The sequence below is a fragment of the Corvus hawaiiensis genome, chromosome 6 (genome assembly GCF_020740725.1).
Source record: "Corvus hawaiiensis isolate bCorHaw1 chromosome 6, bCorHaw1.pri.cur, whole genome shotgun sequence".
Classification (NCBI taxonomy): domain Eukaryota; kingdom Metazoa; phylum Chordata; class Aves; order Passeriformes; family Corvidae; genus Corvus; species Corvus hawaiiensis.
This window is the reverse complement of record NC_063218.1, coordinates 10154800-10178145: the sequence shown is the minus strand read 5'-3', so window position 1 is coordinate 10178145 and position 23346 is coordinate 10154800. Positions and strand designations below refer to the sequence as shown.

Here is a 23346-nt window from a genome sequence, read left to right as displayed (position 1 = left end):
CTGCTTGCCATAGTAAGGAGAGTGAATGCACATGTTGCTTGCCAGCTTTGCCTGACCAAGGCTTTTTATTTTGCAAGCCTTTGCCCCTTTCCCCCCAGCACAGCTGGCAGTGCCGCACCCTCGGTGCCTTTGGAGCCAACTGCACACGCGACCTGTGGATGCAGGGGAAGCTAAGATGGAAGTGCTTCTGATCTTGCACTTCTGGAGAGAGAGATAAAATATTTGAGGTATGGTGAGGAGGGAAGGGCTGTGCCCAGAAGAGGGTGTGGTGTACAGTGTCTCAGCTGCGGTGTAGCTGCATACCCAAGTCATCCTTAGGTGGGGAAACAAATGGTGATTAAAGGCTGCCAGTTCTGACTTCTTTGTGTTCCATCTTCCACATCGATGCTTCAGCTGCCAGGAAGAAGTTAACCTTGTTAAGGACTTGCTTTGCTTTCCGGAGCAGTAATTCTTGGTATGCCCTCACTGCAGCCCTGACAGTTTGATAATGGTACTTGGCAGCGCAGCTCTTGAGAAGGGTCGGGTTTCTTGTCTGCTGCTGAGGAAGTTCTGTGGCAGCCACGTGCAGCTACTCTTCACTGTTGTTCTAGGACCTAATGACTGCTCTGCTGCTCTTGCTTAGTGAAGAGGAAGCTGTAACCGGTACTTCCCTGCTTTGAAAGAAAAGGGAATTCTTAGAGGTTTTTTCCCATGCTGGTGGAGTTAGTCATAATCACTGTTCTCCACAAATGGACTTGTGTACGCAGTTCCAGTGAGTATTGGTCTCACTGCAAACAAGTGCTGATGCTACAGAGTTCACTTCCTCCTAGACAAAAAAAAATAGTTGTGTTTCTTTTTTCCTTTTGAGTTAGCAATGCCATTATATGCAAGGGTTTTTTTAGCAAGCCTGTGTAATAGCACTAAATCACTTTTCATTTTCCTGTTTTAGAACTTGGCTCCTCAGCCAAATATTTTTGTTCATTATGTGCAGATGTTTTGCCACTTACTTGGGCAATATTTATTGTTAAAGCATTTGAGGGTTCTTAAACATCAATTTTAACATGGTTCATGTCCTTTCTGACCATGGGTCAATCAGTGTTTTAAGAAATGCAAGAGAAGGATGAGAATTTAAAATGATCAGGCTTTTCTGTTTGTAATGTGTATCCCTTTCTGTTTTCAAGTTGTGCTTAGTTTGAGGCAAACTTGTATTGTGTGAAGGCTTTTTGCTTGAGGCTCTTTATTATATGTAGGGCATATTTCAGTGAGCAGTTACCAGGAGAAGCCTAATACACAGGTCAGGCTTGAGCTGGCTTGGAACAACATCCTGTGAAAAGCTTCCTCCTTTAAGAGAGGTGACCAGGAGAGGTTGGTGCTCTGCAGCTGGCACTGACTCAGTTTTTAGCAAACTTTTTCAGTAGTTTTAAAATAATTTGTTATTGACAGTCTTGTGATAGCTACTGCAGGAGCACTTCTAGTCTGTCTTTTGCTGTGTTCAAAGAGAGTTGGCCTAAAAGAACCAGCTTCCATTGCTGGTTCATTGGGGGGTTTTTTTTTCAGTTTTTTGGCTCCCAGCATTAATTAAATGTCGTTCTTTTCCTGTATCTGACATGGCTTACACTCAAAGGACCAGACCACAACAAAGCTGAAAGCCATTTGTTTGGCAGACTAAGGATGTTTGTCTTTGCCTAGAAACATTTGTAGAGCTCCTGTTGACGGAAAATGAGCTGTTCAACAAGCTGGAAGTAGTTTTTAGTATCGGTATTAGAAATTAAACTGATGAGGACTGTTTTCAGTTGTTTGTCTGCCTTTATAGTCTCATTATGACAAGTAAGTTCCTAAAACTAAGAAAATCATGTTCTGTATTGAGAACCTTTGTGTTACATTTTCTGATATTACACCTTGTTCTGTGTCCCTGTGGGCAGGGAACCTCAGAGGTGTGAGGTTTTATCATACCTGGCTGTTTGCGATGAATTTTACTGTGTGATGATAGTTACTGCCTCATTTCCTAGAAGCTGATGAACATAATATTTTGGGGGAATGAAATCTGTAAAACTTTTATCCAGCATACTTTGGGAAAGTTGCATGATGTTTTACATTTTATTTCTCTATCTCTATCTATTATAGACTATAATACATCTTACAATGTCAGGCATTTCCAGATATCCCCATCTGTGTCAAAATGTGACCTATAGCAGATAAACTGAGTAAGGGAGCACAATCTGAAGTGCATTTATCCAACTGAACTTAAAATTTGGTGGTGGTTGTATCCTATTCTCAAGTATTTTTATTTTTAATTTCCTCTGAGATAAAAATAGTCTGTTTTTTAAAAGAGCTTGTTCCTAGTCACCCACTTGAACAAATGGCTCATAATGTAGAAGCTGCTTTTTGGCATGCTTCATTTGGGTTAGTAAAGCAGAGTAGTCATTTTGTGGACCAGTGTTTTGGTGAGGGTCTGACCCAGTAGCCTTTATCTGGGCATTGGAGGTGGAAGATATCAGATATCAATAGAGAGTGAATTAAGCAAACTCTCTTCAAAATTGTAAAAACTGATAAAAGGCTTTCAGTTATATAAGCTGTGATTAAAAGTATTAATGGAGTATTCAGAATATATTATACACCAGTTTAGCTGAAATGAATGAAAAGCAAGAAAAAAATAGCTGTATATTCAACTGCTTTTAAATTTCTGATGATCAAGAGAGAGGTGATGTAGTCTACCCTGTCTAATCACATATGAAAAAGTTCCAGAAATAACATAGTTTAAAAAAGAAAAGAAGGCAATTTTACCTCTCTGGAGGATAAAGAAAATGTGCATGCAGAGGTTTTGAAGCTATTTTGCATGGCCAATAATTTACTTGATCAATCAATCATGATTTCATTTAAACAGCTTGTCATCTAGCAAAGTGTCAGGCATAGACCTGGAAAACAAGATAATTAAAAGCATTTGGAAAACTGTTTGGTTTTTTCTCTGTGTTCGGGTAGTGTGCCAATCCCTGCTGTGGCTGTAGCAGGGAGAAGGTCTCCTGGGCAGCACAGTGTGGATTGCTCCCCAGATGTTGGCCTTTGCAGAAACTCTGTGATTCTGAAATATCAGACAGCAGAGAATGGTTAGAACAACCGGTCTTCAAATTGTGAATTTCTCCTATTGATTTATTTAAAACTCACCCTTTGCATTTTCTTTTATTAAAAATCACAAAGGTGTAAGGATTTTGTTTTTCTGTTTGTTTCTAATGTTTCACCTTCTTTTTTTTCTATTACAAAGTTTCACCTTTTTTTTTTGCTTTTACTGAGTAAATACACCTACAAGTTTTTGAGTTGTTACTAATATGTGTAGACATACCAAATTTCTTCACTTTATCTGAAAGCTGACCTGAGGCAAATCTTGCAGCAGCACTTTTTCTTCCTTACTGTTAATAAAAATGCTGCTATCCCATACTTAACAAAACTCTTGGGTTTTTTCCTATGTCTGCATTCCCTTGGAGCTGTGGACTTCTATTCTGCTTCAGTCTCTTTACATTAAGTTCAGTATGATCTGTTAGGTTACTGATATTCCTGTAAAATTTTTTGTTAGGTTTCTAATGAAACCTCTTGATTACTCCCACTTTCTGAAGCATGCTGTTAGAAGGTAATTGACACTGAAGAACATCAGCCCTCTGGACTCTTGGGCTGGCATGGGGGAGCTGCAGAGGGAGAACAGCTACACACTCAACCACCATGTAGTGTACTGCATAAAAAGAAAATTCTTTGGTTGTCTGAATACAAGAGTATTTGTGCTTCAAGTTTTTTGTAATAATATTTTATCTTGGAATCGCTTCTAATTAATGTATTTACCAGCTTTGTTAAAAGCAATGTTTTATACTGCAGTAACACCACCTGTGGCATTTTTTTAGTTAGAAATTTATGTGTTTCTTACAATGGTCTTTTGCAGAAGAGTTTTGAGGGGTGAAAATAATTAACAACTGATCAGTCATGACTTTGCTTTCATTTGTAGTTTGTTAAATGTCGCTCCATATTTTCATTCAATTGCAGAAGGACAGTTTGCTCTGTGTGACAGGCAAAGTTGAAATCTTCAGAAACAGTTACTCAAGCAAAGCCCTCTTGCTCAAAACACGAGTATTGGCAGTGGGAAAGGGACAGACAGGACATGGAACATGACCATATCCTTAAAATCAGTACACTATCTCTGGATTTAGGACAGGAGATATAATGTCATGCTGCAGCTTGAAATGGGCAGTTGTCCCTCACCACCATCCTGCTGGGGTGGGCTAGAGATGGAGTGCTTTTATATGGGAGAGTTGTGTTTTTTGTGAGATTTTTCTGTTAAATAATTCCTGCACCACATGTGTCAGTCAGGGTTAACACCAGTGCTTGCATAAAGGGAAGCAGCACGATGGGATCAGGAAAACACCGTTTGTGTTCTGCACTATTAATTTTGGCAAGTACGTTCAGCGTGTTGCACTGGCTGGGCAGGCTTGAGACTGTGTCTGGCAGTGACTCAGTGGAGCTGTGCTGGCAGACCCAGGACTAGATGCTGCTGCGCCACAGTTGCCTTGCAGGAATGCTTCTGGAAGGTCTGAGGGGTGGCTTTGTCTTCCCATCTCTCCTTAGAACTTGCTCCTTGCTGGTGTAGTTGGATAACACGATTTTTGCACAATATAAGCAGCTGGTTTTTCACCTGTGATCTGCTATTGTAGCACAGTAATTCCTGGGCTTTAGCAAAGTACTGAAGAATGCTGAATTCATACTGCAGTGGTCTTCTAAAGGTGTTCTGGTGGGGATTCACAAAAATTTGGAACTGTACTTTCTGTGAAGGGAGTGAAAGATGTGTGAGATGTACAGGTCAGCAGGAAGCTGCCTGGGCTCACAATGGTCTTCTGACCCCAAAAGTCTGCAAACCACAGGGCTAAGGTCACTTCTTTCCTCAGCTGTCTGGAGTCCTTCGTGGGTGTTTTCAGGTTTTTGAGGGTTGATTTGTTTGGGAGGGGTGTTAAGCAGGCATTTAACTCTTGCCTTCAGTAAGTGCATATTTCATGAACATCATTGAAACGCTAATGATGTTTTCCCTTTGTGTTTCAATAACTATATTGAAGTCATTGGTCTTTAAGAAGAACGGCTATTTGTTAGTGATTTCATTAACTTATTTCATGTTTTATGTTTATTTCAGCTCTTTAGAGAAGTAAGAATAATGAAGATCTTAAATCATCCAAATATAGGTATCTTGTTTCTTTCACATAGTTTCCATCTCTGGAGAAGTTTTACCTTTTTCACTGTTAAGATTGTTGTGGCATGAGTTTAAAAGATTCTTTTTCTGGAGTGGAATGTGGAATTCTTTTTCTGGAGTGGAATTCACACACACTGGAGTGTGAATGTACTGTAAAATAGCAGTAGTAAATGGTATTTCAGAACTCTGTGTTAAGAAAAACAAAATAAACTTTTTGGTCCCTTTGCACAGAACTGTTTTTTGCATAGCTAACTGATAAATTTTCTCTTTTTGAGTATAGTATTGATTTTTTACTGAATTCAGGGTCTCATTAAAAATTAGCATATACACCAAAACCAAGAAGTGGTCAAGAATTTTTTGAAGTTTATACCTTTAAATGATGTGGTATTGCTATGGGACTGTCAGCAGACTGACTGATAACTGATTTGTCACCACGTGTGTCAGTTCAGTGCACAAAAATGGCTATTGCCAATGCTCAGATCTGTGCATGTTCTGTTTAGTTATGTTCCTGTGTAACAGAAGCAAAGTATTGTTTCTTGAGAATGTTGTTCTGTATGAGCTGACCAAATGTGTTAACAGTATTTTCTACTTAGGAACATTAGACAGAAAGCTTCTTTAGAGTAAATAGTCTGATATTATCAAGTGACAAGCAAACAGTTTGGGTATTTTTCTCTCACAGAATTCTGTGGGGGGTTAACATAATGCTTCTGCAGCTAGTTAACTGATGACTAAATGTCTTTCTTTTCTAGTGAAGCTATTTGAAGTCATTGAAACTGAAAAAACTCTCTATTTAATAATGGAATATGCAAGCGGTGGTAAGTACCTCTCTCCTGGAGTGACACGCATAAGCAAATTGCCAAGTGAGAGAAAGCACTTGTTTTCTTGAAAGTTTTGCTTTCTTTTTCAGCAAATATTTATGTCAAAGTAGTGTAAAATATTAAGCAAAATCTTTAATATTCACTGGGACTTGTTTGGTCAACATAAATAATAAATGTAACTTGTAAAACCAGCTTCTGAACTTACTGCAACTTAGTAACATTTGCTTTGTTTTCACAAATTAATTTGGAATCTTTTCTTGGCCACTGATCGTTCCTGCCCATAACAAATACTAACCTTCTCAATTTATTATATTAAGTTCTCAACCTCTGGTGTCCTGTTTTATGTAAAATACTTGGTAAAAACATGTTCAGAAGAAACATTTCTGTGTTTCTTTAACTGTTGATTTCAAAAGCATGAGCACTGCAACTTCTGTTTTTAGATGTTGATGACATCTTACATCTCTTAATCACAGGCCTTCTACTGTCAACAATTGTTAGGCTTAGCCTTGTGCCATTTTAGGAGAAACTTACATGCTCTTCCTGATTGCAGAGGGGATGGAAAAGTGCACATCGTTAAGTGTCAGATATTTTCACCAGAGCCAGAGCTAAGGTATTGAGGCTTAAATTACTCCTTGCTGGCTAGAACTTAATATCACTCAGCTTGTCAGTGTGACCCTTGAGCACCAGCATCTGGGAATCTCAAACAGTTGAGACCTTCCTTTAGTTTTAGGAAGGAGATAGATGTTTTTTCAGAGAAAATTAGCAATTCAGACTCTGACATTAGAGTATGTGAAGTTTAATCAATTGCTACAAATAAGGCAAGATTCTGTGCCCACCTGTGTTTTTTTCCAGCAGCTTCCTAAATGCTCAGCCAAGATTTGCCTAAACAGGAACAGAGTGGGTATTACACCATTAAAATGCTGACTAGTACAGGTGTTTGTAGAGACACTTCTGTGCTGTTTGATGGTTCTAAGCTTAAAAGTGAAGTCCTATTGCCATCTAGTGATTGGCTTCTAGGAGGTAGAAAGGCCAGTGGTTCTCTAAAGGAGGGAGGACCTTTCATAGAGTGATAGGGGAGAGATAAATACTGTACTGGTCTAAAAGGCCAAGAGCCCACCTTTAGATGTGCCATGCTGTGCAAGACAGGAATGGCTGGTAATCACAGTGACAGGCATCAGTTTCCTGTATTTTCTCTTTATCAAGGCAGAGGTCATCGTGATGCACATGAACTCTGGCTGCAGGATGAAAGACACTGTTGCTACAGCTGCAATGCTTCACATAAATTGGGGATAACTTTTTCCCCGGTGTCTTTTTCCCTGAATTATGAAGAAGTGTTCAGGTTTGCTGCTTCAAGGTTTTTTTAAGGAAACAGCTGTGAAATACAGCTGAGAGAGTTATCCGAGTTGAGTATTAAAGAATACACTGCAGAGGGAAGACTATTTTATAGGAAGTCCTGGCATTCCCTCAGATGGCTCAGTTGTTGCTTTTCCTGCGGTGTGACTCCTTTTTTTATTGCAATTTGGTGGAGTTGCTTCTTTTAAAAAAATAAATAGGATGTTATTCAGCTCTTCCCTTGCAAGGTGGCTGTCTACAAAACCGTGTTTCCTTGCTCGGTAGGGAATGTTTAAATATTTGAACCACTTCTGAGGTTTTTATGGTTGTTGCATACTAGTGAGGAATTTTTAAAACTGTGTTATTATTCTGCGTTTGTAGTTCCTATGTACATGACTGTTGGTTTTTAGTAAAGAAAATCTCCCATGCTTTCACAAACATGTCAGTGTTTTATGGGCCAGTGGTCTGCACCTAAAGCTCAAACATTGTAGTCTGTATTGATGTGCTCTAAAATGACTGTATTGATTAAAGAGGAGAAAAACTGAAACACAGTAGATCTTCAGTAATCTCTAGTCATCCACAGCCATAAACAGTGGGCTTGTTCAGTGTATTTTATAGGTATGATCGTTACGTGAGGGATTATATCAATGTGTCCTGCTGTGCTCATTCTTCTGACCTTTCTTGTGGATATCTCCTCCAAGCCTAGGTTAAAGCCAAGGTTTCTGATTTTGTTTAGAGCCATTTTATACACGTGCACAAATTAAAATTTTACTGTTGGTATGATGGTTATTTACAGGTACCGTCAACTGTTCTCATACATGAAGCTTTTTTTTTTTCTGAAGCAAAAGAAACTCCTGTGAGAAAGTCTGTGAAGGGGTAGATGTCATCTTTGTTTACAAAACAGAAGTATGCTGTTCAGTTTCTATCCTAAGTAATTGGAAGGAAATGGTTTCCTTTGTGTATATCCAGTCACTCATTATTTTCTTGTAAAAGAGATGATGGTGTAGTAAATTGCACAGCAGTTGTGCCTTGTTCTCTTGAGCTGTCCTGTAATCATAAACTTGAAGTACAGTCATTCCAGTGAAGCTGCTGTGGGCAACTGCTGGAGAGGAATCTCTACATTCTGAAATTGGCATTAATGTATCTCGTTATTGAATTGTAGGGGAGGTGTTTGACTATCTGGTTGCACATGGAAGAATGAAGGAAAAAGAGGCTAGAGCTAAATTTAGACAGGTATGTATAACATTCCCATACATCAGCTTTCCCCTCACCCCTGTTTTTGATGCTGAAATGAGTAAAACAGCTGTCCTTTGCATTTGACTTACAGCAGTGTTCAGCATGTTGTGGGCCTGCAGCTCTGAGTAAGAAAAAACTGAGGTCACAGTAGTACTTTGAAGGAGTCAGTAGTCTGTTCAGTGGTACTGGTTTCCTTAGTGCTGAGTGCCAGGGTGTCCAGGAGTGCCAGAACACAGAGACTACTTGGTTTGGAAGTGTATTCCGTTCCAAAATACATTTCCTCTAGGTTGATTTCATATGTCCTTAGCTCAGCAGGTCTGTAACATTTTGGAAGCTGTTCAAATGTAACAGGCTACAAACAGGCCAGTTTCAAAATGCAGACAGTGCATGTGATAAGGATCCATTCACATCCATCTGCTTACATGAGAAGATCCTGTTTAATAGTTGTTCTAAAAAGTCACAGAAAAGTCATTCCTAGACTTGCTAGTTTGGCTTTATTTATGATGGATAAGTTAGCCCTGCCAAGATGTTGGAATTTTCATTGATCTGTAAAAAGCATTTCCATTCTACAGTAAAGCAGTACTGAACATAGCCAGATATTTTTGCATAACTAATTTAAATCGAAATGTCTGCTCTTGTGACATACAGAGTTTCAGATCTGACCAGTCTGATACACTTGTTTTCTGCTCTTGTGCAGAAATTTATGAATGCCTATTCCCTTTGATCACTGGATAGCCTAGATAATGTTGTGGAAAATAATAAATGTCAAAATCATGCTCCAGCTTAGTGACACTTCAAAATAACAAGTAGGGACAAGAGTGGTTTTTTGAATGGTATGTAGGGGTTTTAAACTGCTGGATTATGGCAGTGATGTGTCAGTCAGTTTCCATGTTGGAAGGGGAGGCTCTGACAGTTCCACTTCTTAAGCACACTCATAATAAAAAAAATTTGATATAAGATATGAGACTTCCAGGAACTAAATTAATAACTTTCCTTTGTTTTCTCTCATCTCTCTAAGTCTTGTATTTACCCTTTTTAATCTTTTGGGGGGAAAAACCCACGCCAAAACCACCACCACCAAGCAAACAAAACAACCCAAAAGCAGCTGCAGGCTTCATATCCCCAGAAGTCACTTGTGATTACTGGAGTTATGCAGCTTGATAGTAGAGAAGATTTTTCTTACTCTTCAGCAAAGTCTTACATGTCTTTTTAAAGCTGCTTCCTTCACTTTCATATTCTGGTAGGTAGAGAGCTTTCCTTTGTGATTGAAGGTTTCTGGTTTATGCTTCTGTGCTGTGTTGGAGTAGAAGTGGTGGGATGTGGAACAGTCGTTCCCACTTCAGCCATCTCTTCTAAATCCCAGGCTGTTGCCTTTGTAATGTCACTTGAAGAGCTTCAGAGTAACTTGAGAGGATTGACTGTTCTCTCTCAGATGTCAATATTGAAAACTTCTGCTGATACAGTCTCTGCTCTCAGTCCACAATTTCTTTTATCAGGAACTACATGGAAAAAGATCTTGCAGTAACTACATTGAAATTGCACGTTTCTTCAATTAATACCTATTTTTTTCTAACAGTTTAACTCTCCTTTAAGTGAAAACTTACAGAAACAGGTCAAACATGTTTTACAGGTACACTTAGTGCTTAATTTTATGGGATAATGTGGGTAGTACAGGACATATGTAGCTTCATTTTCAAAGAGAAATGTGGAGGAAAAGAATCTAAAAGGGAATTACCTGCTGAGCTGGTTATTTGACCCATCAAGAACTGGGTTTATGTACTCTCAGCTTGATGATTTTTTGAGTTGGTTTGTTGGGGGTTTTTTTTGTATTTTAGTAGAGTAAGTGCTGTTTATAAAGATACATAGATGGCCTCACTTGTATGCACTGGAGTACACTTTTCAGTTTTTTCTTGCGAGTCTCCTGGTGCAGACAGCTGTGCTCTGTCCTCCCCCAACAGCTGACTTCCTGGCTGCTGAGCTCAAGCAGTTTTAGAGGACCTTGATCTCAAAGAAGGGAGGTTCTTGAAAGCTTCAAAAGCCTCAGTTCCTGGGAAAAAAGAGAGAACCCTAGAAATAAGCAGAGGAGAGAAACTGTAGCACAAGTTGATTGGGCTTTTCTAGAGAGAAGAGCATGCTTGCTGGACGAAAGTCAGGTAACTTTGATCAGAGCTTGGCATTTTATAGATGCTAAAGCTCAGGCTGAGGGACAGTGTCAAAGGAAACAAGGAAACTAGATCTTGCTGGGTTCACAGGTCATAAAACTATTCATTTCACCTTGCTGTAGTCCCAGAATAGCTTTGTATTGCTTTTGGCCATTGTTGGAGGAAGAATACACTCTGCAGACCTTTATCTGATGTAGTGCAGCTGTTCTCTGTTAGATAGAGACTTATGACATAATAGTCTCTTTTTTTAAAATTCGTTAACTGTTTTAGCAGACAGTGGCTCTTTCTGAACTGAAAAACAGTTGTGCCATGGTATTGAGATTAATTCTTACAATAGGTTGTATTATATCTTGTTTTCAGATCATGTTTCTTCTTTCAGTAGATATGATTTCTGGGTCAAACACTTGTGTTTTGTCTGAGGAGACACTTCCTTTCTAGCAGCCAAAGAGCAGAATTCAGTAATTCTCCCTTCTTTGCTTGTTAAAAATAAAAAGGAACTATTTTTTAGTCCATTTTGTTACACATATGTAAGGTGTTTATCCGGAAAATAGAATGTAAAAGACAGTAATCATATTATTCCAGTTGCACTTGACAAGGAACACAGGAGAAGGTACAAAGTCTAAAAATACGATGATGCTATACAGTTCTCCATTTCAAACTCCTTTTGTGTAGCCATGTGTGAGAAATTCCAATTGAGAATGTTTTGCATTCGTAATGTCACCTTGTTCATCTTCTCCGTTACAGACTTCCAAGGAGTTCTGGTTCAGTCTCACCCTTTTTCCACAGAAAAATCTGATGTAGAGCAGCAAGTCTTAAATTTGTATATATTAAGTCTTTTTCTTTTCTGCAAGCCATGAGATCTGGCCTTCTTCAGTCTTCTCACTGTTTCCCTGCTGAAGCAGTTTAGAATTCTAATGCCAACAGATGTTAGGACAGATCTTGGAAAATTAAAAAATCCACAAACTACATCTTATTGGTGTGTTGCAGCAAAGCAACAGAATGCTCCTGGCAGTGTGAAAGGGGCCTTGAGAGGTCATTTAGCTATCCTTTTGTAATTTAATCCTTATAGAGAATGGTTCTTCTGCCTAGAGAGCTTCTTCTTCAAAACTTACATTTATACAGATTTTTAAAATCACTCTTTAGAAAAGTATTTCAGTGCTCCAATTGTTACTTCTAGTAAAAAGCTCTGATGCTTTTTCCTCTCTTCTCCTTACCTGCCAAGCATCAGAAAATTCCTCACACAAGAAGGTTAGGAGTGAGGGAGCTGTCAATGGAAACAGTGATGGAAGGTGGAATACAAGGGTTTCAGTCTGGTGCAGCCATGCTTTGTGCTATTTTTCATTCAGTTGTGACTGTTGTTCTTCAGTTACTAATGTCCTACACATTGCATTATTTCCCTTCATGTGGATTGGGCTCACTTCTGTGCCATCCTGTTGCAATGCAGAGGAGTTCAAAAGCATCTCCAAAGGAAGCTACTGATTGATCATCTGCTCAACCTCCGCTCTTAGGCAGTCACAATAAAGCAGTTCAGGAGTGAATGATAATAGTGCTGTGTCTCTGCAAACCTGAATAAAGCGTGAGGTGTTTGTCATGCTGTCAGCATTGGAAGCCCCTGCAGAGTGAGCTTGTGACTGGCACTGAGGTAATGGTAGCAGAGAGAAAAGGAAGGGAAACCAAAAGGATGGGACAAGTGGTGGCATGGGAGCACTTTGGCAGTTTCAGCAACTGTAAAAAGCTGAACTTGGAGTCTGAAAGAGGGAACCAGTACAGAAAGGAACAAGCAAAACCAGAATGAAGGCGTAGGGAATGGAATGGTACCTCAACTTTCCATAGTCTGCATGGTTTCTAAGGTGGCATTTTGCATGTGAGTGATTCAGTAATACAGGATGCAAAGATCACTTTGGTGCTTATGTTTCAAATACAAAATTTACTGCTGCATCAGTTATTTGACCTACCAAGAACCTACCAATAACTTTCACATGCTGTAAATAGAGGGAGAGAACCCTTGCTCCTTACCAATACAGGAGGATCGTTACACTAAACTGGTGGTCTGATCATGAGTTATTTTCTTGTAACAGTAATGCTGCCTCATTTTTCTGCCAGGGAAGTCTTCTTATGCTTGAATGAAGACTGAAAATACATTTATTTAAATGTAGTTACCATTTGTATGTGCAGTTCCACTTATTTTAAGTGCCTCAATTCTGACCATGCATGCATGACAAAATGCATTTGACTGCATTTGTGATCATGTAAGAATAATACTTTATCCAGCTTTTCCATACATGGGAAGTTCTGCAGCAATGCTTATGACTCTGAGAAGCAATGTACTAGGACACTGCACTGTGTAAATAGCTTATAAGGTTTGCTATGTGAAGCAGGAAAAACTTTACGATATTTTGAAATTATGATAGAAGAAATTATTCCGTTACACTGGAGAGATATAAGAGAGTTTTTCCACTGAGCTTGCTATGGTATAGAAAATACACTAAACCATATGCACTTAGACAGCAGATCTCTGTCAGATGCACAGTTGCTTCTCATTGCATAAGTTTTGACAAACAGCCTCTTTCCCAGTAGTTTCTCAAGTAACTAAAGCCAATTTCTTACCCTTTTCTCTCTGGCATGGCATGAAAAAATCACCTTTGGAGAGGGCCTGGAAAACCTCAGTCCAGGAGGAAAGCTTTTATAGTTGTATACAGTATTGGAATGGAAATACTTCAGTAACCTTTCTGAAAGTCATTGCTTCTGCTGGTCTATAATTAGCCACACAGGAAAAACAAAATCCTCGTTCAAGTATAGGAGAAACCAAATAGATCAAATAACATCGAAGTTATTCAGCAGCTTTTTCCCAAATATGCTGGTCACTGTAGGAGTTGGTTATGTAGCTCTGACTGGAAAACTTCATGTCAACTTCAGTAATAAATGTTGAAATCTTTGATTAAAGCTCCTGCTTCTTTGAGATGTCACTTACATAATTTGGCTTGTTTTCTATCCAGATAGTATCTGCAGTGCAGTATTGCCATCAAAAGCATATTGTTCATAGAGATCTCAAGGTGAGTAGGAAAAAGTATGTGCAGTGTATGTGTGTCAGCTCTGTACCTGTGGGTGTGATCTTTATTGTGTATAAAATACAGTTTATACTCAGCTTTCTGATTTATTTTTTACATATGTTATAGCAAGTTTTGAGAAATATTTGCAGCTTAGAACCATTTTAAATAAAAGGAAGAGGATTTATAAGGCTTTTAAATGCAAACATTTAATGTCTGCTGAAAGATAGCCTCTCACCCAGTGGTCACATTAAGATCTGATGCAGATCTGATGTTAGCTGAGAAATCTTTTTTTTTTTTAAAGTAGTAATTTTATAGAGATATGACAAGAGTTGATGTTGAACAGAGTGAATTACCAGTAGTGATGATGAAACTGAAGTATGGCTTCTTTGTAGCTTGACATGAAACAGCATATCTCTTCTTTAAACTGTGCCTTTTATATTAATAGTATTGCTACATGATCTGTTCAACCTGTCATAGCATTGTAACTTAAAAAAGCAAAAAGCAATACCACCACCAAAAAAAAGGAACACGTGAAAACAGTTTAAAGGTTATGTTTATTACCAAACTACTGCAAGAATACCACATGCTGTCAAGTATGGATTGTGAGACTATATCTTATTTTCATCTGAATAGATCAAAATGTAAGATGCATTTCTGTGGAGAAAACAAATAGATGGTAAGAAGTTTTCAGGTAGTATAACAGCTCCCATAGTCTGAAGCCATTGTTCAGAGATTTTTAAAACAGGATATGCTAATGATTGACTAAAGCACACTTAAAGACCTGGCAAGGCATGGAATGTTAACAGGCATTTCAGCTTCTTGCCTTTTAAGAATGAGTAAAACCAACCAACAGCATTCTAAATTATTTTATTAATCTTACAAAGCATTCTTTCTCTTCCAGGCTGAAAATCTATTGCTAGATGCAGATATGAACATTAAAATAGCTGACTTTGGTTTTAGCAATGAGTTTACAGTCGGAAATAAACTGGACACCTTTTGTGGCAGCCCACCATATGCTGCTCCAGAGCTCTTTCAAGGGAAGAAATATGATGGACCTGAAGTAGATGTTTGGAGTTTAGGTGTTATTCTTTATACTCTCGTGAGTGGATCTCTTCCCTTTGATGGACAGAACTTAAAGGTAGCTTTTTGTAGAATATATGTTCATCTAATATTTTATCTAATATTTTAAGTGACTTGCTGCTTACAATTTACTGTCCGTTCTTGTTCTGTTACCAAGGAACTTAGAGAAAGAGTGCTAAGGGGAAAGTACAGGATTCCTTTCTACATGTCTACAGACTGTGAAAACCTCCTCAAACGTTTCCTGGTGCTAAATCCAACAAAAAGAGGCACTCTAGAGGTAATGGCACAAATAAGGTGCATCACAAAGCAAGACTTGATATTTTGCAAACTGCATTTTTGAGCTGTAACTTATTATTGCCAAACTGTTCCTATGCATAATTGGAGTGGGCTCTGGAGGTGGGATTGTTGACAAAAACACATGACTCTTTTTAAAGATATTGTTTACTGGGGTTGTAACACACCTGACTCCAGTTACTTTCAAAATCAACGTGTCGCTACACTTTCTATGTCACATAACTTTTCTTGGTGGTTAGCTTGTGGATTCCTGCATTAATGGATGATCCACCACATTGTTTTCCACGTTTTCAGTTGTGAACTGGAGGTACTGGCTGCTGTAGTTGCCTTTTGCCTGCCTTTTATACCATCATGGAGGAGAAAAGGCCAAAACAGGGCTTCCTTGGACTTCTGTTGGTGGAGCTTGGAATTCCAAGACATGTCGAAGTTGTCACACTGCTCCTGGTCTGCGTTGCAGGCTTTTGGCCCTCAGCTGTGAGCTGGAATACAGCTGACTGGGGAGCAGCCTGGCTTGATGTGTGTAGTTGGTTCTCCTCACTGGAGCAAAGCAAAACTGAATAAGTGCTGGGAATGTTCTGGAACATGAAAACTAGGAAAGACCTTAGTGTTTGTTAGATAGAGAAGTTGTTCTTCCCACAGCTTGTTTTCTTTGCTGGTAAGTGTACTGTACTAACAAAACCTTTTTTTTTCATAGCAAATTATGAAGGACAGGTGGATCAATGCAGGGCATGAGGAGGATGAACTTAAACCTTTTGTTGAACCAGAACTAGACATCTCGGACCAGAAAAGAATAGGTAAGTGAGTACTTTCCAGAGTATGATACAATTTGCATGATGTGGGAGGGGCTTTTTTCCTCCACCACCACTCTGTATTTGTTTGCCATTTGGAAAAAGTAACCAATCCTTTAAAACTGATACTTGATCAGGTTTATGTTCTCAAAATTAATAATTCTGTTTTAATTCTTTAAATGTTCCATCCTTTCTCTTGAACACTCAGCCAGCTGGAACATCAGAATTTCTGTTTACTTACAGAATGTCTGTTTGGTTTTAGATATTATGGTAGGAATGGGATATTCTCAAGAAGAAATTCAGGAATCCCTTAGTAAAATGAAGTATGATGAAATCACAGCTACATACTTACTGCTAGGAAGGAAGTCATCAGAGGTAAGTACCATTCTTAAAACTGCAAAGAAGCAAATCAGAAGGTGTCCTTAGCAAATTTAGAAGCAAAAATTAAGTCAGTTACTATAGGCATTGCATTCCTGCACAAAAATCCATTGCACTTAAAGTCATGTTGTTCTAGTCATCAGCAGTCCAAGTGATGCAGATTTGTTCTCACATGATCTTAAGCGAGTAAAGTCTTGCCTTTAGGCCCTCCAGAACTGCCCTGTTTGCTCAGCAGTTACTCCTCTGAAGAATTTTGTATGCAGTTACTGTCCTGGCAAGTCTAGGAGCTCAAGTGTGAATGTGCCAGCTGTAACTATTTTAAGAGAACCAAGGAGCAGGACTGACCAACCTGAAAAAGTTCTTGCATTGTAGATTACCTTTCCATATGCTGCTGAGAGGGCTCAGCATCAGTAAGCTGGTCTTGGTTCCTCTGCTGGAGGAGTTGGTGTGGTGGCCTCTACAAAGTGTATCGTCTCTTCGTGTTAAAACCTTGGAGATTTTAGGAATCTGAGGGGAGAGTTCTGAAAGGACAAATGGATTTTCTTTACTGATTATCCTTTGAGCAGCTGCAAATTCCACTGAGTTTTACCTAAGACAGTTGTACAACCTCAAAGAAGGTGGAACCTCTTAAGCAACTGCCCATGCCATCACTAATTTCCCATGTAGCAGAGCCATCTTCCACCTCCCTGTTCCTGCTCTCAGAATGTGGTGGATGTTTTAATTTGTTTTGTCTGAACTCCTTGTTTTAATACTCTCGTTTGTATTGTAGTTGGATGCAAGTGATTCAAGCTCCAGCAGCAATCTTTCACTTGCCAAAGTTAGGCCAAGTAGTGATCTTAATAATAGCACTGGACAATCTCCTCATCACAAAGTTCAGAGAAGCATATCTTCTAGCCAGAAACAGCGGCGGTACAGTGATCACGGTGAGCATTTCTCATTTTCAGTGTTGCAGAGTACAGTGACTTCCAGTTCTGCTTGGTTTCTGGATTTGTCTCCATCCCCCAAGTGTAAGGAGGGTGACAACAGCGTGGTTCACAGCATGGTGGTTAAATATTTTAGTGAATAACTGATTTTTTAATTGGTTTTATTATAAAGCCTTCAAAAGAGCTTTTAGAGGAATGCTGAATACACCAACTTAATTCTCTTGTTCTGCCTTGTGTTGTCCCTTACATTCCTGACTGTGCTGGCAAAGTCTTGTTTCACAAATTGAAGAGAATGTTGCAACCCCTTTTTCATGAAAAGCACAGCACTCCTCCCCCATGCTCTTGTATGTCTGTTCAGCTTTTGTTTTCTTTTGACACTAATAGGTCAGCTTGTGTCTAAAACTTGAAGAAATAATCAGTTTGCCAATATTTCTGGTTTCCTGTTTCCTGAGGGTAGTGTCACTTGGTTGTCCTGCAGGAATTCAATTTCTAAAGAACAAAGACTGACAAACTTACAACTCTTCTGCTTAATGAGAGTGCAGTATAGTAGATTAGGATTTTTTAAATGTCTTAAACATCCTCCTGCTCAGACACTTAACTCATGAAAGGAATCGCCGTTTAGGCCTACATTGAAATACCTCGAGTGCATTCAGAGGTTGCTTTCCTTGGGGATTCTTCTGGAATGCTAATTACTGGGGGTTTTGATACTTTTAAAACATGTTTTAGCTATGTATTATATATTTATATGTTTATGTATTTATATGTATTTTTTTGTCTGTGTATATACATACACTTTTTGATTAATTCTTATTAAAACATTTCACTAAGAAGTTGATATAACTTGATGTATCCTCTTCAGAGGTGTGAGATGTCAAGAAACACAATCCTGACACCACCCACAGGCTTTACCCAGTGTCCAGGAACCTGTTAAAGCAAGAGGGAGCTTGGCACTGTTGAAGGGGCTTCCTCATTCTCAGGTGTCAGGAGCAGTTGTCTGTTCCTGCACACGTGGGGAGGGTGGTGGGGAACCACTGCCAATTCTGGCTGTTGGAGGAGCACAGACCAACAGCCATCAGTGCTGCTGGTGCTCCAGGGTTGTGTCACAAGGTGCCTGTCTCAGGAAATTGGCTTGAACAGTGTATTGTGCTAATGGGAGATAGTGTGGTTTGAATGAGTCTGTTACTTGTTAAGTGTCTAGGATGACTCCGAAGGGTTTTCCTAGCAAGCCAAACTAGAAACCTTCATGAAATTAATGAAACTTTCATGGAAATCAAGTAGTATCTTCACCTTGCAAGGTTTTTGTTTTTCACAGTATTTTACTGTCTCCTGAAATACATCTATTTCAATAATTTTATTATCTTTTTGAAACTCCAATTCTCAGTGTTAACTGTGTTGTTTCATGTGTGAATATATTTCCATTGTGGTGGAAAATAGTTACTGAACTTCTGAGAAGAAAAATCCTTTTCCTGTTTCTTTTGTTTGTTTTTTAAGCTGGACCATCCATCCCCTCAGTAGTGGCATATCCCAAAAGAAGCCAGACTAGCACTACAGACAGTGACCTCAAAGAGGAAGGAATTCAGTCAAGAAAATCCAGCAGTAGTGCTGTTGCAGGAAGAGGAATTGCACCAGCTAGCCCAATGCTTGGAAATGCCAGCAATCCCAATAAGGCTGATATTCCTGAACGTAAGAAAAGTTCAGCTGTCCCTAGTGTAAGTAGAAACGTTTATTTATCAAAACCATGAATTTTTTCGAGGAGCTAAAAAGTGTTAAACCTGTGATTTATCAGTGGTGCTGATACTACCTGTCATTTATCAAGAGTAAATGTAGGTATTTTCTCCCTTGCAATGTCAGCTATTCAAGTTACCTCCTAACAGTCTTGAAGTAGTCAGTATTCATAATTAGCATTAGTAGCTCTTAGTAAACAGACATATTTTGGGTATTAAAAAAAGTAAACAAAAAAAAAGGTAGTTACATTATTCCTGATATCACCAACTACTCCTTTTTGGCCTCTGTACAAAAGAATGAAACCTCTATTTTTGTTATCCTCCTTTATAGTTTCATGTGTATAAGGAGCCACCTAATCTTTGTCCTCAAACATGCTATTTTAAGTCATAGTTATGTTGTTAAGATTATCAAAGAAGTGTAGTTCTAAAAACTCTTCAAAGGTATATTTCAGCCTGTATTCAAAAGCAGTGTGCCTGGCTTTTGTCCTTGTGGGCTTCCCCCACCTGCCTCTAAACCACAACAACAACAAGAAAAATATACAAAGGAGCAAAAGTAGGTAATATACATGGTTTAGCAATAGGCAGTGTGCCAAAAGAAAGAAAATCCTTTGTTCAGTTTGGATTTAAATGTGTTCTCTGTGGTCCCTCCCTCAAAGACACAGTTGGAAATATGTTTTCAGATAATAATAATTCAGTCTTGCAACATTTAATTTCTAAAACTTTGGGATTTTGTATTGGAAAAAATCCTTCTTTTCAGAATAAAAAAATTCTCAGTCCTTTATTCAACTTGTTCAACTTGCAACAGAGTGATTTTTTTTTTTTTTTAACTTATCCCACAGAGCTGTCATATTTATTTGGTTGTAATACTCAGCAGCATTACTTACAACAAATGAGACAGAACTTCTTGAGCTGCAGCTTTTTGACAGTCTGAAGCAAAAGAAGTGAAATGGCACTTGTTTTACTTTATTGGCCCTGTATTGTCAGTTGGCTCAGTGGCTAGTAGTGACTTGGCTCAAGGATATCAGCCCAAGAGTTTCCTTAGAAAAACACATCTTCTACTGTAGCAGCTGTTATTCATAAATGTGGACAAGAACTCAGGATTTTGGAGGATCCTTTATTGATTTTTGTGGTCCCCCACACTTTCCCTTTGTTCTTATCAGTCCAACAACCGTTCAGATTTGGTTTTTTCTTACATGACAGTTCTTAGCTGTTGAATCTCAAAATGGTAGGATAATCAAATCAGTTTTGTCCTACATTGGACTTCACTTGGTATTGTATGGTGCCTTATTCAAAAGATTTGTCACAGTTACAACATACTTTACATTCAGTATCTTTTCATCTGCTGTTCTATGCCACTCCCAAATACTGGGGATTTATTCCAGTAGGTTTATTCCAAATTCCTTACTACTGTACCTGAAATAAAATTTCAGCTCATAACCATATGATGCTTCCCTGACTCAGTGTGCAGCTGATCCAGCTGATCTTTTACAAGCAGTGATACCAGGTGGTGAACATGAAATCAGACTTAATGTTGTCACTCAATAATTAGTGTTTAAAATTGTCTCTGTTTATAGCTCTTCACACCAGACAGTACAAACTCTTCTTTTTTCTTTCCTTTTTTTTCCCCCCTGCTAAAGATGAGTCTTTGGCTTTCTGGTTGTTGGGGGTGAAGGGAAGCACTGACTTTTTACTCATTTTCTACAACTGAGTAGGGAATTCTATTTCTTACAGTGTTGGCATGCATCTAGAAGGAAAAAAAATTATTGGAGTTACCATATTGTCCTGAGGTTGAAAAAAGTTTGAGGTGAAGAGAGTTTCTGTTTTACTGAGCACTGAAGTCCTAAAATCTGTAATATGACGAAAAAACACTGAAGAGATGGAAAAATACCCTATAAAAACAATTATTATTTTGACAGAACAGCAAAAGCAGTAGAACCAGTCCTTGTTGGAGACCCTCAGTCAGTTGCATGCCACTCTTATTAAATAACAAAGCTTATAAGCCTGCACTTAAGGATGAGAATTGTGCTTGTAGAGCATATAGCTAAGTCTGGGACTGGAGGGAGGGGCTCCAAGCTGTACTTCTAAAGTTGACAGAGTGTTTAAACTCTTGTAAACCAAATAATTCTGCAAGCTGAACAAATACACATCCGAAATCTTCAAGCTATTTGGGCAAATACTAAATTAATAATGAAAAGCTGCTACAGATGTTGGATAGTTAGCAGGAACTGGTATATCTGTGTTTTAATAATTCCTTGTTTATTTCCTAGAGCTTTGGGTTTTTTCTCAATGTTGTAATAAAGCTGCCCCAGAACCCTAGAATAGCTTTAAGAAAACTGGAAGAGGATAATAGGTGGTACATTTGAAAAATCATCCAGGACCAAATACTGTACTAGTGCTCTTAAGTAAATAGATTGGTTCACTATTCCAAGTCAGAAGCTTTTTTTGAAAGTTTTTCATCAGTCCTTGCCTTGATGTCTCTTAATGGGAAAATAGCCTGCCTGAGCAGAGCACACAGGACTCTCTCTAGGAAAAGAGGAGGGTGCTGTAACACAAATACATCATTTGTGCTGTGACTGGGCCTTGTGCATGTGCTCACAAGTCCCAACATGTGCTTTTGCTGTGTCAGCTTCCCCTGCAAAGAAGGCAGACGATGCCATGAGGATGAACTTAGGCAGCTAACCCTGACCCTAGGGGTTGTCATTCCATCAGGGAGTGGGGTGCTGTTGACACCAGTTTCCGGTGCTGTGCACCTGTGCTGTTTAGTCATGTCCAGAGATTAACAGTCTGGGGATTGGCTGAACAAAAAAGTCACAGCTGAAGAGCTTCTTGATGAATCGTGGAAGGTCATACACTAGAAAGTGTAAAGGCCCCAGTACCAAGACTATTCTTGCTAAAACTGAAATTTGAAACCTTGAAATGCTTAAATCTCTTCTGATCTCTGAAATCTGAGCCAAACAGGAAAAATTGTATACTGATGTTTCCATCTTTGCATTTCAGAATGAGCTGGGAAAGCATGTCCTTGCAGTCCTCTAATTTCAGATATTAATACCAAAACTTGTCCACTCCCAAACCTGAAAATGCATAGTCATAAAAGTCTGGTCCAGCACAAAGATTGCAGTCTTGTCTTTCCAGATGTGCAACATGACAATACATTGTAATGTTGTCGTGTCTTCTCAAGGGAAACCGGTATTTCATGTTCAAAGGGAGCAGATGGAAAGAAGGAAGCCTCTGATTATTGTGCTTATTTCCCACCAGAAGACCAGTGTTGGATATTTTAGGTGCTTCATCCTTTAGTATGTTCAGAACACAGAACAAAATGATCTGCAGATACTAATAGGCAATATTTCACTGTACCATTGGTTTTTGAGGCTTCCACGAAGTGTCCTGCACAGTGTAACCTCCCAAGAGCAGATAAACAAAACCTTGCCTTAGGTGCACAGCTTTCATTGCTGGCAGGCTTAATAAAGAGAGGGGAGTTTGTACAGTGATAAATGTCAGGGGAAAGCAGAAGAATCAGTGGTGGGGTTTTTTTAAATAAATAAACATATATGAAGACAAGGGATGTACAAGGAATAAAGTACAAGGAAAGAGCCAGGAAAACTCTGCTGATGCTTGGCACATGCCTATCCCTAAGGAATATCCAGTGAATAATACTTGAGAACCCTTCAGACAGCTGCATGCATCTTACAATTTAATTAATTGTTCTGCTGATCTGAAATACTCTTTGTCTTTGTACTTTTTAACACCAGGAGGTTGTGCACTTCACTGTTGCATTTTAATTTGTACATTTGTGTAACAAGATGTGTAACAAACAGGTCAGCAGTCTCTTAGACAAGATGGTTAAATATGCGACTCTGGGAATGTGTTGCATGAGACTCCCTAGACAGCAGATATTTTGCCTTAAGGCACTGGAGGAGCTTTTGCCAGTTATTGAGAATACTCCACTTTAACAGTTTTATTTCAGGTTTGGAAACAAAAAAGGTTTGGCTACTCTGCTTTTGTGCTTGAACTAGTTTTTCCTTTCTTTTTTTTTTAATCCTTCTTGCCATGACTCTCTCCTGTGACCGTTTATGCGAAACCTTTTCTTAATGCTATTTTTAAAATCCGCTGAGTTTCCCCTGTCCGTCATAGCATAATTCTTCAAAGAACTCCACAAGGTTAGTTGAGCATGAAGTCCCCTGCCTGATTCTTAGTGGCCCTCCTTACTCAACATGTGCTTATCCAGGTGCTGACCAGTCATTCCCTTAAGCTGGCCTCCTTCAAGACTTTCCCCAGCAGTGATGTTTGAAGTTAATAGCCTTTTTTGCTTCCTGCTTTGCCCTGTGATCCTTTTCTTTAAAGAAAACTTTTAAAGGCTTTTTTCC

At 38.9% G+C, this 23346-nt stretch overlaps 1 protein-coding gene across 16 annotated transcripts in view; it reads left to right on the top strand.

Moving 5' to 3' along the window:
• Positions 1-23346, top strand: part of MARK3 (microtubule affinity regulating kinase 3) — a 62796-nt gene that overhangs the window by 21013 nt on the left and 18437 nt on the right. For all 16 annotated transcript variants that reach the window (XM_048307218.1, XM_048307223.1, XM_048307220.1 and 13 more), the window contains 10 exons: positions 5141-5189; positions 5947-6012; positions 8510-8580; positions 13742-13798; positions 14697-14933; positions 15033-15152; positions 15864-15963; positions 16220-16332; positions 17105-17258; positions 18750-18967. In XM_048307218.1, the coding sequence (XP_048163175.1) occupies positions 5141-5189; positions 5947-6012; positions 8510-8580; positions 13742-13798; positions 14697-14933; positions 15033-15152; positions 15864-15963; positions 16220-16332; positions 17105-17258; positions 18750-18967 (1185 nt within the window). The remainder of the gene's footprint in view (positions 1-5140; positions 5190-5946; positions 6013-8509; positions 8581-13741; positions 13799-14696; positions 14934-15032; positions 15153-15863; positions 15964-16219; positions 16333-17104; positions 17259-18749; positions 18968-23346) is intronic.